This window comes from Neovison vison, chromosome 1 (assembly GCF_020171115.1).
Source record: "Neovison vison isolate M4711 chromosome 1, ASM_NN_V1, whole genome shotgun sequence".
NCBI lineage: Eukaryota > Metazoa > Chordata > Mammalia > Carnivora > Mustelidae > Neogale > Neogale vison.
In genome coordinates, this window is record NC_058091.1 from 212,898,364 (window position 1) to 212,919,436 (window position 21,073).

Below are 21,073 nucleotides of genomic sequence, written 5' to 3' on the forward strand. Positions count from 1 at the left end.
CACAAATGGCAGGATTCCTTCTTTCTCATTGCTGAATAGTACTCCATTACATCTGTGTATCAGTATCACCTTTATCCATTCATCTGTTGAAAGATTCTTGGGTTGTTTCCATATCTTGGTTACTGTGAGCAGTGCTGCAGTGAACATGGGAATATAGATATCTCTGGGATAGCGATTTTATTTCCTTTGGATATATACTCTGAAATGGGGTTGCTGAATCATATGATAGTTCAATTTTTAATTTTTTGAGCAGCCTCCATACTATTTTCCATAGTGGCCGTACCAATTTACATTGCTACCAGTAGTAGAAAGGATTCCCTTTTCTCTACATCCTAGCCATCACTTGTTATCCCTTGTCTTCTAGGTGATGGTTATTCTGAGAGGCTTGACAGTAATACCTTATTTTAAGTGTACACAATGTTATTTTTCAGTTATATCTCAATAAGTGTGAAAGAAGTTATTCTTCATTATACAAGTGTAATATATTATACAAGATGTGAATCTATATATAAATTTTCAAATAATATTGAGACATAAAAAGTGAAAGTTTCATCCTCTAGATAAAGTTTAGAACCAAATTTCCAAGTTCTGTTAAAAATTGTTTTTAAACTTTGATTAGGATAATATGGAATTAATATATTCCCTTCCCCTTCTAGCTTTCATCTCTCTTTCCCTGTCTTTAACATTATATTTATATTTTGTAGTTTTTATCATAGAGATCTTGTGCATTCCTTATTAGATTCATTTCTGTGTATTTTTAAGTCTTGGTAGCCATTTTGAATGGTCTCCTTTATTATATTTTTAACATTAATTATTAATGGTATATAGGAACACAAATGACTTTTCTGTGTTGTGCATTAGGTTTCTCAGTGAACTCTCTTCTTATCTCTAACAGTTTTTCAGTATTCTGTGCTTGGACTTTCTCGGTTGATAATTACATTGTCAGGGAGTTATGAGAGATTTATATTTTATTTTCAGATATTTTAAACTCATTTTCTATATGGAGAAAAAACCTGCGGGGCTCTATATTGGAACTGCATTAACTCTATAGATCAATTTTGGGGAGAATTAACATTTTAACAGTATTTTGCTTTATGACTCATGGTCATGGTTCTATTTCTTTACTTGTTTTGGTCATCTTTAATTTCTCTCATAGGTGTATTATAGTTTTTAGTGTTTAATTTTAAGTTCTACTGTTTTGTTACTGCTTTCTCAAAATAGTTTGTGTTTTTGCATACTATTTATTGAGTATTTATTTTCAGTACGCAGTTACTGTTTGCTATTTGCCTTTTTTTTTTTTTTAAGATTTTATTTATTTGACAGAGATCACAAGTAGGCAGAGAGGCAGGCAGAGAATGAGAGAGGAGGAAGCACGTTCTCTGCCGAGCAGAGAGCCTGATGCGGGGCTCGATCCCAGGACCCTGGGATCACGACCTGAGCCGAAGGCAGAGGCTTTAACTCACTAAGCCACCCAGGCGCCCCTGCTATTTGCCCTTTTATTAAGTAACTAACAGTTATTTTACTTAAAATATTTTCAGTGAGCTGTTAGAGCAATTATTCATTCACTTTTACTTTTTCCAGCTTTTAATTTGATTTCTAGTTAATACCATATTCCTATGTGGAAGCTTTTAAAATCATTTAGAAATTTTTCTGTTCGTGTGTGTATATCATTTCAAAACATCTTTTTTGGTAGAAATAGTTTCCTGGAGGTCAGTCAGTCAGAATTTGATATTGGCTTCAAAGTTACCTTATTTCCTTCCTTTCTTTCTTTGACAGAGAGAGAAATCACAAGTAGGCAGAAGTAGGCAAAGAGAGAGGGAGAAGCAGGCTCCGTGCTGAGCAAAGAGCCCGATGTGGGGCATGATCCCAGGACCCTGGGATCATGATCTGAGCCGAAGGCAGAGGCTTAACCCACTGAGCCACCCAGGCACCCCAGACTTGTATTTTCTTAATGTAAATTTTAAATTTAAATTTCTCTTTATAATTTATGTATCATGAGCCCTGAAAATAGGGTTTTGTCACTTTTTACAATTGCAGAGTAGTTTTCAGGTCTTTTCATCATAGTTAAAAACATTTAAAGATATCTGAATTTAATCTGCCAAAATTTTAAATGTTGGGTATTTAATCACATTATTTTCTAAAATATGTTAAAGTGCTGGCAATGCATATCTGTATCTTTCATAGTTGGTAGTCCTGTGATTCACTAGAGAATCTTTTCAGCAACATCTAACATTGAGAAACCATAATGATACAGTTTATTTTATTATCTTTCTTTGGTGATATCTGAGACTTAGAATCATGAAGCAATGTTTCCAGTGTTTCATGTATTAAGTAAAGTCTCATCTGTGCCACAACATTCTTAGGGAAGAAAAGCTGCCTACCTCAAAATCTTGTGGTCACTTATTACACAGCAGGACTCAAGTTGAAGCACTCATACATTATTTTTCTTAGTATTTCTGAAAAATATGTGTCTAATGTTTATAGCACATGTCCATGTTTTATCCTTGCTTGGTGAAATGTAGTGGATCAAGGAGAATTCGAAATGTGTTGTTTCACACAGTGAATTAGTAACAAGATTTTGTAGCTAAAATACTGATGAGTTGACTATCTGGAGTCCTTGGAGGAATGGAATATTTGTGTTGAAATCCCCAGTGTATTGAATCTTTGATGTATTTTCTTTTAGCAAGCATTAGATCTTGAAGGTCTTCCTCAGATTAGTTTACTTGGCTTTGTAGTTATAGGATAATGAGCAAATCTGAACCTTTCTTTGATGAGAGTCTTAAAATTCCTGTAGTTATTGTTTTATCTTATTTCATAGTCATACATGTTCCAGAGTATTTGGTTGGATATTACTGATCCTAAAAAAATTAAAAGTAGTTTCAGAGTTCTAGGTGTTTTTGTAAATATATTTTTTTAAAGATTTATTTATTTGACAGAGTGAGGGGTCACAAGTAGGCAGAGAGACAGGCAGAGAGAGAGTGGGGGGAAGCAGGCTCCCTGCTGAGCAGAGAGCCCGATGCGGGACTTGATCCCAGGACCCTGAGATCATGACCCGAGCTGAAGGCAGCAGCTCAACCCACTGAGCCACCCAGGCGCCCTGTAAATATTTTTTTAAAAGATCTTAAGCCATGGGGCGCCTGGGTGGCTTAGTCGGTTAAGCTGCTGCCTTCGGCTCAGGTCATGATCCCAGGGTTTTGGGATTGAGTCCCACATCGGGCTCCTTGTCCAGCAGGGAGCCTGCCACTCGGCCTGTTTGTGCTCTCTCTATGATAAATAAATAAAATCTTAAAAAAAAAAAGAAAGATCTTAAGCCAAAGATAAATGCTACATTATTATTGTTGGAAAAATGAGAAAGTCCATGTAAGAAGAAGAAACTAATAATGTATAATCTTTACTGTCTCCAGTTAATGTATAATAAACATACTAGTCTAAATCTTTCTGAGCATTGCTAATTCCACTTTCATTCCTTTAACAAAAATGTTTCAGTTGTGTGTATACTTTAAGGATTCATCTTGTAGTTGATGCTGGCATCTTTTTGTTGTTTTGGTGTTGGAAATTGCTTAAAGGGTCAAGATTCTTCTGCCATGTTGTTAGTCATCAACACCAGTTCTATTAGCAGGGCTGAGTTTTTAGTAGTAATACACCTTAGTGAGTTTTCTTTCAATTTTCCCTCCATTGTTACTTTCTGGGATATAAATCAGGGATTAATTCTTTTTCTATTTCTTCATTTATTCTTGAATGCTGATTTTTAAGAGTTGCCTTTGGGAAAGATCTATCTTTCTTGCTTCTTCCTCCCCTTGCCTTCCCCTTTTCCTTTCCTTTCCTTCCCTTCCCCCTTCTGTTCCTTCCTTCTTTCCTTTTAAATTAGCCAGTATTTATAAATTAAAACTGTTGAACTTTTAAAAATAAACCATAAAATTTAGAAAAGCGCAATTTCTCCTGTTTTTCTTCTTGACTTTAAAGAATTCATGTGGCTTTTTGGATTTAGATTATTATTATTTATAGAAGAACATGAACAGCATATGAAAGTCTGTTGTTGTAATGCACCGCATTAACAGAATGAAGGGGTAAAAAACCACATGATCATCTCAATTGATAGAGAAACAGAGTTTGACAAAATTTAATAATCTTTCATGATAAAACACTCAACAGACAAGGACTAGAAGGGAACTGACCCAACATAATGCTACAGGCCATATATGAAAAACAACAGCTGCCATCATAGTTAGTGATGAAAGACTGAAAGCTCTTTTTTCTTCAATAAAGACAAGGATGTTTGCTTTTGTCTTTTCTGTTGAATATAATATTGGAAGTTTTAGCAGAGCAGTTAGACAAAAAGAAGGAATAAAAGTCCTTCAAATAGCCAAGGAACTAAAAAGTGAACTAAAATTTCTTTGTTCACAGACAACATGATTTCATATTTAGAAAAATAAATATTTTACCATAAACTTTAAAAATAAACGAATTTAGCCAAGTTGCAGCATAAAAAAATCAACACATAAGAATTAGTTGCATCTATGCACTAACAATGAACAGTCCGAGAAGGAAATTAAGAAAATAGTCCCATTTACAATAGCTTCAAAAAGAATAAAATACTTGGGAATAAACTTACCAAGGGGGCAAAAGACTTATTCCTTGAAAATTATTAAACATTGCTGAAAGAAATTAGAGAAAATATAAATAAATGGAAAAATATCCTCTGTTCATGGATTGGAAATCTTGGTATTTTTAAGATGTTAGTATCAAAGTGAATAAGTATTCAGTGTAATTCCCTTCAAATGCCCAGTGATTTTATTTGCAAAAATAGAAGCTTCTATCCTAAAATTCATATTGATCCTGAATAGCCAAAACATTCTTGAAAAATTTATGTTTCACACTTCCTGATTTGAAAACTTTATTCAAAGCTACAGTAATCAGGGGCACCTGGGTGGCTCAGTGGGTTAAAGCCTCTGCCTTCGGCTCAGGTCAAGATCCCAGGGTCCTGGGATCGAGCCCTGCATCGGGCTCTCTGCTTAGCAGGGAGCCTGCTTCCTCCTCTCTCTCTGCCTGTCTCTTTGACTACTTGTGATCTTTCTCTGTTAAATAAATAAAATCTTTAAAAAAAAAAAAAGCAGAAACAAAGCAGTAATCAAAACAGTGTGGTAATATGACAAAGACCTGACAGAGCATGCAGAAATAAACCCTTACATAATATGATCAAATGATATTTATCAAGGGTGAGAGACCATTCAGTGGTGAAAGGATAGTTCTTAACAATTTAGAAATCTGGATATACACTTGCAAGAAAATGAATTTAGACCTCCCTCATTTTGCCTCACATATGCCTCATATATGCCTCACACATATATGTCTATGTATATACATATACACACACACACACACACACACATATATATATATATACTATAGTAAAGGCAAAATGAATTAAAGACCTAAATGGAAGAGCTAAAACTATCAATCTTATCAATCTTTATCGATCTTATTAATTCTTTCAAAGAACCAGCTTCTAGTTTCATTAATGTGTTCTACTGTATTTCTGGTTTCTAATTAATTGATCTCTGCCCTAGTCTTAATTATTTCCCTTCTTTTGTGTGGGTTAGGTTTAATTTGTTGATTCTCCAGATCTTTAAGGTGTAAAGATAGTTTGTATATTTGGGATTTCTCTGTTTTTCTTTTCTTTTTCTTTTTCTTTTTCTTTTTCTTTTTTTTTTTTTTTGAGTGAGGCTTGGATGGCTATGTTTTTCCGCCTTAGGACCACTTTTGCCATATCCTATAGGTTTTTGGATCAATGTGTCTTCGTTCTCATTGGTTTCCATGAATTGATTAAGTTCTTTGATTTCATGGTTGACCCCAACATTCTTAAGCAGGATGGTCTTTAGCTTCCAAGTGTTTGAATTCCTTCCAAACTTTTTCTTGTGATTGAGTTCCAGTTTCACAGCATTGTGGTCTGAGAATATGCAAGGAATAATCTCAGTCTTTTGGTATCAGTTGAGACCTGATTTGTGACTCAATATGTGGTCTATTCTGGAGAATGTTCCCTGCACACTTGAAAAGATTGAGTGTTCTGTTGTTTTAGAGTGGAAAGTTCTGTATATATCTATGAGGTCCATATGGTCCAGTGTATCATTCAAAGCTCTTTTTTCTTTGTTGATTTTCTGCTTAGTTGATCTGTTTGTTGCTAAGAGTGGAGTGTTAAGGTTTCCTGCAATTAATGTATTATTATCAATAGGACTCTTTCTGGGGCGCCTGGGTGGCTCAGTGGGTTAAAGCCTCTGCCTTCGGCTCAGGTCATGATCCCAGGGTTCTGGGATCAAGCCCTGCATCGGGCTTTCTGCTCAGCGGGGAGCCTGCTTCCTCCTCTCTCTTTCTGCCTGCCTCTCTGCCTACTTGTGATTTCTGTCTGTCAAATAAATGAATAAAATCTTTAAAAAAAAAATAGGTCTCTTTCTTTGGTTAACAGTTGGCTTATATAGTTGGCTGCGCCCATGTAGGGTTCATAGATATTTACAATTGTTAGATCTTCTTGTTGCATGGACCCTTTAAGAATGATACAGTGTCCTTCTGTATCTCTAACCACAGTCTTTTCTAAAATCTAATTTGTCTGATATAAGAGTTGCTACACCAGCTTTCTTTTGAGGTCTGTTGGCATGAAAGATAGTTCTCCATCCCTTCACTTTCAGTCTGGATGTATCTTTAGGTTCAAAATGAGTCTCTTGTAGACAGCATTCAGATGGCTCCTGTCTTTTTATCCAGTCTACAACCCTCTGCTATTTTATGGAAGCGTTTAGGCCATTCACATTGAGAGTGATTGTTGACAGATAAGATTTTATTGTCATCATGTTGCATGTGAAGTCCTTGTTTCTATTGATGGTCTCTGTATGTCTCTGTTCAGTATCGCTGTTGGGATCTTTCTCCTTCTGTAGAGCCCTCCCCTTAATATTTCTTGTAAGGCCGGCTTAGTGGTCACATATTCTTTCAGTCTCTGTCCTGGAAGCTTCTTACCTCTCATCTATTCTGAATGACAGCCTTACCAGATAAAGAATTCTTGGCTGCATCTTCTTCTCATTTAGTACCCTGAATATGTCTTACCAGCCCTTTCCAAGTCTCTGTGGACAGATCTGACATTATTCTGATGTTCCTTCCTCTGTACATAAGGAATCTCTTCCCCCAACTGCCCTTAAAATGCTTTCCTTGGTTCTAAAATTTGTGAGTTTTACTATTACATGTCTGGGGGTTGATTTGCCCTCATTGATGTTGAGGGGTGTCCTCTCTGCCTCTAGGACACAATTACTTGTTTCTTCCCGAGATTAGGGAAGTTCTCAGCTACAATTTGCTCAAATATATCTTCTGGTCCTCTCTCTCTCCACCCCCTCAGGGATCTCGATAGTTCTGACATTGGAATGTTTCATGGCGTCATTTATTTCTCTAATTCTGTTTTCATGGATTTTAAGCTATTTGTTCCAGGTCTCCTCCTGCTCCTTCTTTTCTCTCAGTTTGTCTTCAGGGTCACTAATTCATTCCTCTGCCTCATTTCCCATAACTGTTAGAGTATCTAGATTAGATTGGATCTTATGATGCAATACAAAAATGATAGTATTTTTAAGTTCTGCCCGATGTGCTCCCACTTCTGCCTTTAATGAATCTATGTTGCCATTAATAGTTTCCTGTAGCCTGACTATTGTCTTCATAGCTACTACCCTGAAGTCTGTTTCTGACATCTTGTGTCAATCTATATCCATTAGATCTGCTGGAGAGGCCATTGTCTCTGGGTTTTGTCTTTGTTGGGAATTCTTCCTCCTTGTCATTCTGTTGAGTTGTGGTTGAGTGGATGTGTAGCTGAAAATATCAACCACTACCTAGGCAGGGTGCACCCTGGGAAGTTTCAGAGCAATCGGAAGTCACTGCCAAAAAGAAAAACAAAAACAAAAACCCAGCCAAAATGAGCCCCAAGAGTAAGATTTATAAAGTACGAAAACAAAAGCAAGCAAACAAAAAGACCGATAAAAGAAGAAGAAAAACCCCCACAAAAACCCCAAAATAAAAAGAGGGTGGTGATGGGAAGGTGGTTGTAATCCTTCGATATCGGGGAGGAGAGGTATTTTAGTTCTTCCTGGGACTATCTTGTTAGCTTTGTTAGAGAACTCAGCTTTCCAGAGATACAGTGAAATTAAAACTGCTCTCTATATAAAGGTAGTATTGAAGAGGGAAAAAAAGGACTACATTAAAGCTTATATCTATATATTTAAAAAAAGGAAAAAGAAAAAGTGTATGTATGGAAAAGTTCAAGTTAAAAGGTTAAAAAGTTACTATGGAATATGTTGTATTAAACACCTATTTGAAATGGTAAGTAGGTAAAAAAATAAACAAGAATCATGTGAAAGAATTTAAAAAAAGAGAGGGAGAGAAAAGTATCTAAGAAATATACAGGCTGTGAGGCAATGCCAGGAGCTTAATATACTGTTTTTCCCTGGTGTTCGGATTTTACAGTTTTATCAGGACCTAATGGGTGTTTTGTGCTTATTTCCCCTTTTCAGCTTGTCTTTGCCGGGAGGGCTTGCTGCATTGTTTTTCAGTCAATCCTGCTTGGGTATAGTTGCCCTTCCTCCTGTAAAGGGGCTGGGTCCTGTGGAAACTGGTTTTTCAGGCTCTTGTTCTCTGGTGGCTTATCGGGCCTTTTCAGAGGGTCAGAGCAAAGTAAACTGTTGGCACCCAGGCCTCTGTCTCAGAGAGAAGACACAGACTGCTCCTCTCTGAATGGTCCAGAACACACAGACTCCCCCTCTGCAAACTCCGTCGAATACTGCAGCCTCCCAAAGGTGATGCACACTGCCAGCGACCATCTGAGTGGTCAGCCAAGGCCCCTTGCTTGTTTCTGTTACTCCATGACACCAAAACTGCAAGTGATACTGGTTTGGGTGAGCCTGGTCCTCGCGGCTGCCGTTCCTGGGACCACTGACTCGATTCTGCCCCAGGTCCTGCCGATGGTCCTGGGACCTTGAGCTTAGGTGCTGCATGCCTCTTGCTGCCAGGTCCCAGCAGTTGTCCCTTAAAACCCTTTTTTCTGTTTGAGTGCTGTTATCAGTCCTTTCCCATCTTGCAGCCACCGGCCCCCAAGCTATCACTGGTCCCCAAGTACAGGGCACTTTTGTATTGGGTAAGCAATGGCTTGCTTCTGGTGGCTCCCTCCCCCATCTGTTTATCCTCCGATATCCTTCTACGTGATCCCAACTTCGTCCTTTGTACCTTTCGGCTAATGATACTCTGCCCCCATAGAGATCCAGAAATGTGTCAGCTTACATCTCAGTCTGATTTCATGAATATTCAGAGTGCTCTGGTAGTTATCCAGTGGAATTCAGCGGACTGATTGAAATAGGTTCCCCTACTCCTCCACCATCTTGCCCCTTCTTTCAGAAACCCACTTTTCTTTTTTCTTTTTTTTTTTTAAAGATTTTACTTATTTGTCAGAGAGAGAGAGGGAGAGAGAGCGAGCACAGGCAGACAGAATGGCAGGCAGAGACAGAGGGAGAAGCAGGCTCCCCGCCGAGCAAGGAGCCCGATGTGGGACTCGATCCCAGGACGCTGGGATCATGACCTGAGCCGAAAGCAGCCGCTTAACCAACTGAGCCACCCAGGCGTCCCAGAAACCCACTTTTAATACAAAGATGCAGATTAAAAATATAAGGATGGGAAATATATACTAGCAAAATACTAAACAAAATAAGAGGGCAGCTCCCATCTCCACCCTAGCACTTTCCATTTCTCATACAGTCCTTTTTTTTTCTCCCAGTACTCTCTTTTACCATCTCACATATTAAATTTATTTATTGTCCCTCACCCCCATTAGAAAGTAAGCTCTAATGGGCAAGGATTGTGTACTGTTAACAGTTGTATCATCAAGGCAGTAGTCCCTGGCATGTAGTGCTCTCCCAGCAAATATTGTTAAATAAATTTGACTGTAGGATTTTTTTCTTCTGTCATCTGTTAACATTTTTTTGAATAGTGAGTGTTCTATAGAGCATTTGGGGAATCCTTAGGATAGGATCTCTGACTTCAGGTAGTCATTGAATAATTGAAACAATGGGCCCCAGAGAACATTTGGTCCCTCTCTCCTTATTTTATAGATGAGGGAATTGAGGGAGGTGTAAAAATCATTCAAAGATGTTTTAGCTGCAGTATTTTGTGAACTTTCTATACTACTCAGCAGATTTACAAAATACTTAAGTCAGAGTACCTGGGTGGCTCATTTAGTTAAATGTCTGCCTTTGCCTCAGGTTGTCATCCCCCTCCTTCGGGCTCCCTGCTCTGGGGGGAATCTCCTTCTCCTCTTCCTCTCTGTTTGCCCTTCCCCCCACTTGCGTTCTCTTTCTCTCTCTCTCTCAAACAAATAAAATCTTTTAGAGAACCCAAAATACTCAGACCATAATATGACAGGTAAGGAAATAGAATATAAAAAGACTAGCTTGTATTAAAGTATTTTTAAGCTATCCTATAGAAAGGTCTTATTGGGAAATTGCTAGCTGGGATTATAATGCTCAAAATATCAGATAGTATATTTTAAAATGTGTCATAAATTTATAAAACTAAGAGTTTCCATATTTTTTGGTAGTTTCCTAGATATAGTGTATAACAAAAAAAGAATCTTTTTCCAGGAAATTATCCTATAGTTTAAACTTTATTTTGTAGCTATCAAAGTCTTGACTATTAATAGATATAAAGATATTCTGGGAATGAGAGTATAGGAAATGGGGATATAGGTAGACATACCACTAAATTAATACAATAAAATGTAGCACATAGAAACTTCCAAATGGAAAATGTGAATTAAGAAAATTCTAGAGGAAATTAGAATTAGATTACATGGTAGGCCAGGTATTAGGAGATGACTCAGGAAGGGAGTGTGATTAGAATTTGGGAGGAAGTAAAGAGTAAAAAGAATTGAGTTGGGGTTGTGACATGAGTAAAGGCATAGAGAAGCCAGAGAGTGTTCTGGTAGTGGTACATTTTTACTTTGTCAAAAGCATTTGTGTAGAACAACAATGATTTATGTGCTTAAAAGGGATATTGCAAACTTTGAGGGCATTTAATATTAACTTACATGGTTTGGTTTTTTTTTTTTTTTTTTTAAGATTTTTATTTATTTGAGAGAAAGAGGGCATAAGCAGGGGGAGGGGTAGAGGGAGAATGAGAAGCAGAGCAGAGAGCTCAGTGCAGGACTTGATGCCTGGACCCTGAAATCATGACCTGGGCTGAAGGCAGAGGCTTAACTGACTGAGCCACCCAGGTGCCCAACAGTTTAGATTCTTAGGCAGTCAGGGGCTTTTGAAATCTTACCAAGTGGCTGACTTTTATAGTAGTTTTTTAAGCTTGTGAAACTGTCAGTGATGTAAATTTGGACAGGAACAGGAGACTGTTAGAAAAAGTCCTTTCTGAGATGATAGTGAAGTATTTTAGGATAGTAAGAGTGAGAAAGGATTAATGTGATTGTATAAAAAAATCACAATGAGACCTAGTTATTTTGTAGATTTGAAAGAGCCCAAGATAATTCTTTGGTTTCTGGTATCTGGGAAAATTGGTGGAAATAGGAAGTTATAGCATGAATGTCATTTTATCAATGAAAAATAAGTTTGGTTTTAGACAGCAAGTTTGAGATGAAAGAGATATCTAATGATGTCCAGTTATAGAAGTGGAGCTAGGGCTCAGAGTTAGGGCTAGAGTTTGGGAAATTGATCCCCATAGTGTGTGAAAGTTAAGTCCAGAAGGTGAATGAAATGTTAGTTGTTTAAGAGATTGTAGATTAGTATAGCCTGAAAAGATGGTGATGCCCAGAATTTTAGTGGGCAGAGAAGAGGACTTGGTGAAGGGAACTTTGGAAAGTAGTGGTTGGAGAAGTAGGGGGACCCATGAAAAGAAAGCCAGGGGAGAAATAGCTTGTTTAAAATAACATTTATTCCACCCTCACCCCCGCTTCCATTGCAAATGTAGTATAATTTTAATATAAGAACCTGGGAAATAAAGAACAGCATAAATATATAAAAAGTATTTATACCCTCATTAGCCAGAGAAAACTACTGTAAATATTTTATTATATGTCTTAAACTACTATGTATTTCTTCTTTAAAGTGTCTATGTATTTGTATATTTATATTGTTACAGAAGTCATTGGTTCTTGATGCAGGCAGTTGAGATGAGTAGTAAGATAACTCAAAAAGACTTCAGCTCATTAATTCCAAAGCTTATTTTCTGATTCCATTTTCTAAATATTTAATGTATGTAGAATTTATGTCTTATTTTTAGATGACTAATCTAAAAAAGGCTTCAGGTCTAATACTCTATTTTTATTCTTCAGATGATTGCAAAAGGGAAAAATGCATCTGAACTATTTCCTGCTGTTGTGAAGAATGTTGCCAGTAAAAATATTGAGGTACTTTTTTTTTTTAATATTCTATTCATTTATTTGAGAGAGAGAGAGAGTGTGAGTGTGTGCACATGTTTGCTCAGCCAGTGGGGGTGGGGTTGGTAAGTGCAGAGGGGGAGGGAGAGAGAGAGAGAGAGAGAGAGGAGAAGAATCTTAAGTAGACTCTGTGTGAGTGTGTAGCCTGACCCCACAATCTCGAGATAACCACCCCATCAAAACCAAGAGTCATGTTCAACCACTTAACAGGCTGAGCCACCCAGGTGCCCCTTGAGTGCTGTTTTGTTTCATAGTTTTCATGATTCCTTTTGTTGTAAAAGAATCATACTTTTCAGTTACTTAGAAATGCAGCGTAAGATCCTTACGTATCTCTAGATTTTTTGGTTACAATTTAAATGTCCATAATCTTAAATAAATAAGTAAATAAATAAGCAGTATTTGGATTTTTTGGATGGAGAATGTGAAAAGTAAATTGAGATTAATTCACCTTGATGAATGATAGCAACTTATTGTGTAATCTTAGAAACCAGTTTACTTGAAATTCTGCCCTAGGCACTTAAATTCAAGATCGCACATTCTGCATGAAATGGACCTAAATTCAGGCAGTATAAGGGCACTGTTTGAAACCCAAGTTATTATCATTCCATTATCATTATCATTCCAAATGTAGTGTTCTTTTTGAAACATTTTAGCTCTGGTATACCCTGACTCTGTACAGCAGGAGGAGGGCAGAGGCAGGATGCGTTGTGAGCCTTCAGTTACTTGTCTCTGTGTGGGTTTGTAAGTGGTGTTTGAAACAGGAATTCAAAGAACTTTGAGGCCAAGGTAACGTTGGGTCAGATGGACTAATAACTTTTGATAGAGTGCAAAAGAAAAATAAGTGCCCATTGAGTAGAAACCGTTGAGTAGGATGAGTAGGATGAAGAGTTCCATGACAGGGATAAGAGATTGATCTGAGCAAATGGCTTGTTTTTAAAAGAATACAAGGTAGTAAAGAAGAGGATTGAATGACCATGTCTGTCATGCATCTCACTGTCAACTGATGTGGTAGTGATGGTCTGGAGGATATGTTTACTCAGTAGAAAGTAGTGATATGCGCATGAGAATGAAAATGCCAGCACACATGTTTCCTCTTTGCCCATTGCTTACTACTGTGAATATCAACTGTGGGGAATGTGCTTGGCTCTGTTTTTAAGTCTGGAAAGTTTGACGGAAGGGGCAATCTCTGCTGGAGAATATCTTCAAGGACTTAGTGACATCAGGGCAGATGCTTTAGGTGGAAATAGGTGGAGTATAAGAAGTAGAAATTAAGAATATAAGGGAGTTTTTCCATAATCAAATATTGATATTACTATTAAAGCTGTATCTCTGTTTTATTTATTTAGTAGGTGCTTGCCCTAGGGTATACAGTGTCCGTCTTTCTCTTACTACAGTCTACCACTAGGATTTATAATATACATCTTTAAGTTATCACTGTCTACTTTCAAGTAACATTATAAGACTTCACATATACTTTGAAACCTTATGACAGTGAACTTCCTTTTCCCCTTCCCATCTTTTCCCAGGTTATCATGCATTTTACTTTTAAATATGTTGAAACTTCCTAAAAATATATGATTGTTATTTTTTTTAAGATTTTTTATTTTATTTATTTGACAGAGATCACAAGTAGGCAGAGAGGCAGGAAGAGAGAGGAGGAAGCAGGCTCCCCGCTGAGCAGAGAGCCCGATGTGGGGCTCGATCCCAGGACCCTGGGATCATGACCTGAGCTGAAGGCAGAGGCTTTAACCCACTGAGCCACTCAGGCACCCCTATGATTGTTATTTTTGCTGTAGTCAGTCATCTTTTTAAGATTGTTGAAATACAGTTAACATGCTGTAACTTTTAAAGTGTGCATTGAGTGATTTATAGTGTATTTACAGAATTGTGCAACCATCACCACCATCGACTTCCTTCTATATTTTTATCACTTCAAAAAATAATCCTGCTCTCATTAGTGGTCACTCCTTATGTCCCCAGCCCTATGCAACCATTAAATCTCCTTTCTGTCTATGGATTTGCCTATTTTGGGCATTTCATATAAGTGAAGTCATATAATATGTGACATTTTTGTCTGGCTTCTTTCACTTAGAATGTTTTCTAAGTCCATTCATTTTGTAGTGTGCATCAGTACCTCATTCCTCTTTATTGCTGAATAATAATCCATCGTATGGTTGTACTGAGTTTTGTATATTCGTCCATCAGTGACACTTGGGTTGTTTCCACTCTTCAGCTCTCATGAATAACACTACTATAAATACTTTGTACAAGTTTGTGTGTGAAACAGTGTGTTCATTTCTCTCTTATGTATCCCTTGCAGTGATATTGCTAGGTTTTATGGTTACTGAATGTTTTCTTGAGGACCTGTCAAACTCTTCCACAGCAGCTGTATCATTTTACATTTCTATCAACAATGTATGTGTTACAATTTTCTCCACATGCTTACCGATGCTTACTTTTCTTTTTTTTTCTTTTTTTTTTTTTTTTTTAGATTTTATTTTATTTATTTGAGAGAGAGAGACAGTGAGAGAGAGAATGAGCGAGGAGAAGGTCAGAGGGAGAAGCAGACTCCCCATGGAGCTGGGAGCCTGATGTGGGACTCGATCCCGGGACTCCAGGATCACGCCCTGAGCCGGAGGCAGTCGTCCAACCAACTGAGCTACCCAGGCGTCCCCAAATGTTTGTTTTTTAAAAGGTATTAAGAAAAGAAAAAGGCAAGCCACAAACCAAGAGAAAATAAATTATAATAAATAACCATCTTCTGACAGAAGACTGGTACCAGAATTTTTATACTTTAATAAAAAAAAAAATTAAAAACAGGCTGAAGATTTAAACAGTTTAGAGGAAAGATGACTAATCAATGAATCATGAAAAGATGCTCAACATCACTAAATATAAGAAAATGTAAATAAAGGCACAATGAAATACCATTAAATACCTACCAAAGTGGCTAATGTTAAAAAGAGTCTAAGAAGATCAAGTCTTGGAAGGGATGTGAACCAACTAGAACTCCCATACAATTGCTGGTGGGGATGTAAATGGTTCATTTCATTTTCCCCTGGAAAACTCATACACTATTTTCTAAAAATTAAATATACATTTTCCAGACAATGCAACTGATCTATCCCTAGATACTTAGAAAAGAAAAAAATTTTGAAAAATTAAAATATATCACCACATAGAGCATATTATTCAAGTGTATTTCAACAGGTAAATTTAAAATTGTGAAATATCAGATTACAGCAAAGAAGGAACAAAATGTGAACACATAAAATAGCATAGACAAATTTCAGATTCCTAGGTAAAAGAAGTCAAATGAACAGATACCAAACTGTATAGTTTAATTTATAAGAAGTTCTAAAAATTACAATTCTCTACTGACAGAAAGCAATATCAGTAGATCCATGGAGACTTAAAGTGGATCACAGTCCCATATATAAAAGCTACATCTACAAAACTCTTAGGAAAAAGACAAGTATAAATCTTGGGTCCTTGAAGTTAAGCATCCGGATTAACTCAAAACGGATGATAGTACTATATATAAGCTGAATCTATAAAACTCTTGGGAAAAAGACAAGTATAAATCTTCATGACTTTAGATTAAGCATCCATTCCTTAAATATAACACGTAAAGCATTAACAACAACAACAAAAAAAAACAGATTAACTGGAATTCATCAAAATTTAAAATGTCTACACTTCAAAGGATTCCATCAAGAAAATGAAAAGACAACCCATAGAATGAAAAAAAAATTTGCAAATTATATACCAGATAAAAGTCTACTATTTCGAATATATAAAGAACTCCAACAATAAACAACAGAAAGACAATCCAATTACAAGATGGTAAAAGAACTGGAATACACATTTTTCCAAAGACTGTAGAACTGGCCAATAGATGCTTAATAGTTTTTTTCTTAGACAAATGCAAACTGAAAACTGCAAAAGCAGCCATGAGATTCCACTCCATACCATCTAGGATAGCTATACTCTAAAAGAAAGTATTTTTTTCCAATCAAGAAAAGTAAGCATCGGGACGCCTGGGTGGCGCAGTTGGGCTCCCAGCTCCATGGGGAGTCTGCTTCGCTCTCTGACCTTCTCCTCGCTCGTGCTCTCTCTCACTGTCTCTCTCTCTCAAATAAATAAATAAAATCTTTAAAAAAAAAAAACAAAAAAACAAACAAACATTTGATTTTGATAACGTCCATTTTATCTGTTTTCTCTTCAGTTATACTTCTTTTTTGTGTGATCTGTTTGAGAAATCTTTGCCTAACCTAATGTCAAAGATTTTTCCTGTATTTTTCTTAAAGTTTAATGATTTTAGCTGTTATATTTAGGTCTGTGATCTATGTCACTGGTGTATGATCCACAGGTTCTATGATTCACTGGGAGGATTCATAAGACTCAAGATATAGTCACAGCTATGATTTAGTATAGTCAAAGACACAGCAAAATCAGGCCCTGAAACAGTTGCGTGGGGAGAAGTCCAGAGGAAATTAGATGCAAGCTTCTAAGATCCTTTCCAACTGATTTTCCCAGTGACAATTCCTCCAGCATCAGTTGTGACAAAAAGCGTCAAGTGTTGTCCACTCGGAAGGCTCATTAGTGACTCAGTGTCCAAGTCTTTCACTGGGGGCTGTTCATGTAGGCGTTAACTGCCTAGCAAGTACCAAAATTCCTGACTCCCTAAAAGAAAGCAAATGTTAGAGCATAAACCATATTGTTGGTATGTAAACCATGCTTCTTAGTTAGGGAATGTGGGAATACCCCTGAGATTCAAGTTCCTAGATGCCATTAGGCCCAACTTTGTAAGCAGACTTTCTAAGGATAGCAGTCTCTGGCCTCCTCTATTAACTTTTCACTGTGCAAAGAGTTTTTAAATTAGAGTTTGCGTGTGATATGAAGTAAGGTTTGAGATTTCGACATACATTTTCCTCCCAGATATTTAGTTGTACTAGTATCGTTTTTTAAATTAACATCTAATGTATTATTTGCCCCTGGGGTGTAGGTCTGTGAATCATCAGGCTTACACATTTCACAGCACTCACCGTAGCATATACCCTTCCCAATATCCATAACCCAGCCACCCTATCCCTAACAAACCCCACCTGCCGCAACCTCAGTTTGTTTCATGAGATTAAGAGTCTCTTAAGGTTTGTCTCCTTCCTGATCCCATCTTATTTCCTTTTTTAATTTAATTTTATTTTTTTAAAGATTTTATTTGTTTATTTGACAGACAGAGATCACAAGTAGACAGAGAGGCAGGCAGAGAGAGAGAGAGAGAGAGAGGGAAGCAGGCTCCCTGCTGAGCAGAGAGCCGGATGCGGGACTTGATCCCAGGACCCTGAGATCATGACCTGAGCCAAAGGCAGCGGCTTAACCCGCTGAGCCACCCAGGTGCCCTATTTCCTTTTTTTAAAAAGAAAACTATATCTTTTCTGCCTTGAATTATCTTTCCATGTCTTGTGAAAAATTTTTGATCTTATGGGTGCAAGTATATTTCTGGACTCTGTTCTGTTCCATTGATCTGTTTGCCATACCACACTGCCCAGTTTACTATAGTCTTGAAGTCAGGTAGTATAAGCACTCCAGTCTTGTTCCGTTTTTTAACCTTATTTTGGCTAATTTGGGTCCTTTGTCTTTTTATGTAAGTGTTAAAATTAGTGTGTCAGTTTCTTCAAAAGCCTGTTAGAATTGATCTTGTTTGCATTGAATTTATAGGTCAGTTGGGAAGAATTGCCATCTTTACTGTATTGTCTTCCAATCCTTGAATGTGGTCTTCTATAATTACCTTTTGCAGTGTCTTGTAGTTTTTGGTATACAAGTTTTGCACGTACTTTAAATTTAGCTTTTAGTAGTTTTAAATGCTTTTTTTCTTTTTTTAAAAGATTTTATTTGAGTTAGAGAGAGCATGAGCACAAGCAGGGGAAGCAGCTGAGAGGGAGAAGCAGGCTCCTCACTGCCTGAGGCCAGGCTTCCATCCCAGGACCCTGGGAGCATGACCTGAGCTGAAGGCAGACACCTAAAAGACTGAGCCACCCAGATGCCCCATGAATGCTATTTTAAACAACATAGCCTTTTAAATTTCATTTCCCAATTGGTTATTGCTAGCATACAGAATTGATTTTTGTATATTGATCTTGTGTCCTTGTTAAAGTCACTTATTAGTTCTGATAGCTATTTTATAGATTTCTTTGACTTTGTTACATAAATGATCATATCATGTACAACTATAATTTTCTTTCTTTCTTTTTTTTTTTTTTAAAGGTTTTATTTATTTATTTGACAGAGAGAGACACAGTGAGAGAGGGAACACAAGCACAGGGAATGGGAGAGGGAGAAGCAGGCTTCCTGCCGAGCAGGGAGCAGGATGCGGGGCTCGATCCCTGAACCCTGGGATCATGAACTGAGCTGATGGCGGACACTTAACAACTGAGCCACCCAGGCGCCCCTAATTTTAGTTTCTATTCTTTTTTTCTTGTCATATTATACTGAGTACAGTTTACGTTACAGTATTGAATGGAGGTGATGAGTATGGTTATCCTTGCCTTACTTCTTATTTGGAAAGCACAAAGCCTTTTCCCATTGATTATGTTATCAGCTATAGGTTTCTTTCTTTCTTTCTTTTTTTAACAAGCTGTCTGTAATCATGTTGAAGAGTTCTTTCTATCCCTAGTTTGCTGGAAGTTTTCATAGTGAATGAGTTTTGAATTTTTTTCAAGTGCTTTTTCTGTAACTGTTGAAATTATCATATTTTTTCTATTTTTTTGGATAAAGTCAATGACTGGGACTAATTTTCACTTATTAAAACTTTTTATTCATGGTATATTAAACTTTTGTCTATATTGTTAGACTTGATTTGCTAACTAACTTTTTATTAAGGAATTTCACAACTGTTGTGTGAATTGAAGGATTATTGTGTTATTGAAGGATTTTTTTTTCTTTTTACTTTCAGTGGCTTTTGTTTTGATATTAGGATAATCAGGTTAATATTAGCTTTATAAAATGAGTTGGGATATGTTTCCCTTTGTTGTCTTAAAGAATATATGTGGAATTATTTCATCTTATATGGTATAATTTTATCCTTACTGTGAAGTTATCTGAGCTTTGAGTATGTTTCATGGGAAGGTTTTAAATTATGAATTTAAATTGTTTATTGGGCATAGACTTCTTTGGGAAATAGTTAACTCACCAGCATGGGTTGCTCAAAGCTTGTATAGTCACGAGAAAGGTCTGTTTTTAAGACAGTCCCTTGTCTGTCTTGGGCAGACTGAGCTATTGGACTGTTCTGTGTGATAAAAGTATTTGATGTATCTGTTGTCTTGAGCCATGGTGTACCAGTTTGTCCAGATAGTGTATACTAAAATTGTAATTTATGGTAAACACCTGCTTTTTCTTTTCCTGTTCTGGAGCTTCAGTTACTGATCTCATACGTAGCGATGACAGTGTGTGTAGTTGTACAGTTACCGATGTGACTGAACCTTAATAAATGCTCTGGACTGTCTTTCTCAGTCAAGTTTCCCCAGTTGGAAGTACTTCATATATGTCATCACACTGTTGTTCAAGGAATTAAGCAGATCTTATGGTGATTCCACTGGTGGTAGGTCTCTTGAAAGCTTGTGCCTGGTTTCCTTGGACTTCACGCATGTAACTTCTCCTTTTACTAATTTAACTGTGTATCCTTCTGCTGTAATGACCCGTAATCCTAAGTATATAACAAGTTTTTGAGTCCTGTAAATCCTTCTGGCCAATCATCCATCCTGAAGATGCTCTTAGTAGATGCCCAGCAGGGGGGTATTAAGATTTTCTATTTCTTCTGGGATCTGGGTTGCTAATTTGTCTTTCAAGAAATTTATTCACTTCATCCGGGTAATCAGTTTATTAACCTAAAGTTGTTTATAATATTCCCTTAGTATTTTTTTTAAAGATTTTATTTATTTATTTGACAGAGAGAGATCACAAGTAGGCAGAGAAGCAGGCAGAGAGATTGGGGGAAGCAGGCTCCCCACTGAGCAGAGAGCCCGATGCAGGGCTCGATCCCAGGACCCTGGGATCATGACCTGAGCTGAAGGCAGAGGCTTAACCCACTGAGCCATCCAGGCGGCCCTCCCTTAATACTTTTTAGTGTCTGCCTTCTGCAGTGATATTTTCTCTTTCATTCCTGATATTGGTAGTTGTTGTCTTTGCTCTATTTCTTTTGAACAATTTAGAGCCTTATCAGTTTTATTGACCTTTTGAAAAATAGCTTTTGGTTTTATGAGTTTACTTTTTTCTGTTTTCTATGTCATGGATTTTTTAAAATTATTATTGAGTTTGTATTTATCTTTGATATTTCAGGCTTATACATAATTTTGGGTTTGTTCTTTTTTGATATCTTGAGTTGGGGACTCAGATCAAATCTTTTTGTTATTATAAACCTTTAACACTATGTCTTTTCTTTTAAACATTATTTTGGATGCATTTTCCAAATTTAATTTTATATATTTTCATTGTTGTTTAGTTAATATTTTTTACTTTCTTAATGATTTCTATTTTGACTCATGGATTATTTAAAAGTATGTTGTTTAATTTCCTCATATTGGGGGTGAGAGGGTTATCTTAATGATCTTAATGTTGATTGCT

General features: G+C 36.9%; 1 protein-coding gene across 5 annotated transcripts in view; it reads left to right on the plus strand.

Moving 5' to 3' along the window:
• Window positions 1-21,073, plus strand: part of AP3B1 (adaptor related protein complex 3 subunit beta 1) — a 356,383-nt gene that overhangs the window by 105,246 nt on the left and 230,064 nt on the right. For all 5 annotated transcript variants that reach the window (XM_044266584.1, XM_044266594.1, XM_044266568.1 and 2 more), the window contains one exon: window positions 12,347-12,421. In XM_044266584.1, the coding sequence (XP_044122519.1) occupies window positions 12,347-12,421 (75 nt within the window). The remainder of the gene's footprint in view (window positions 1-12,346; window positions 12,422-21,073) is intronic.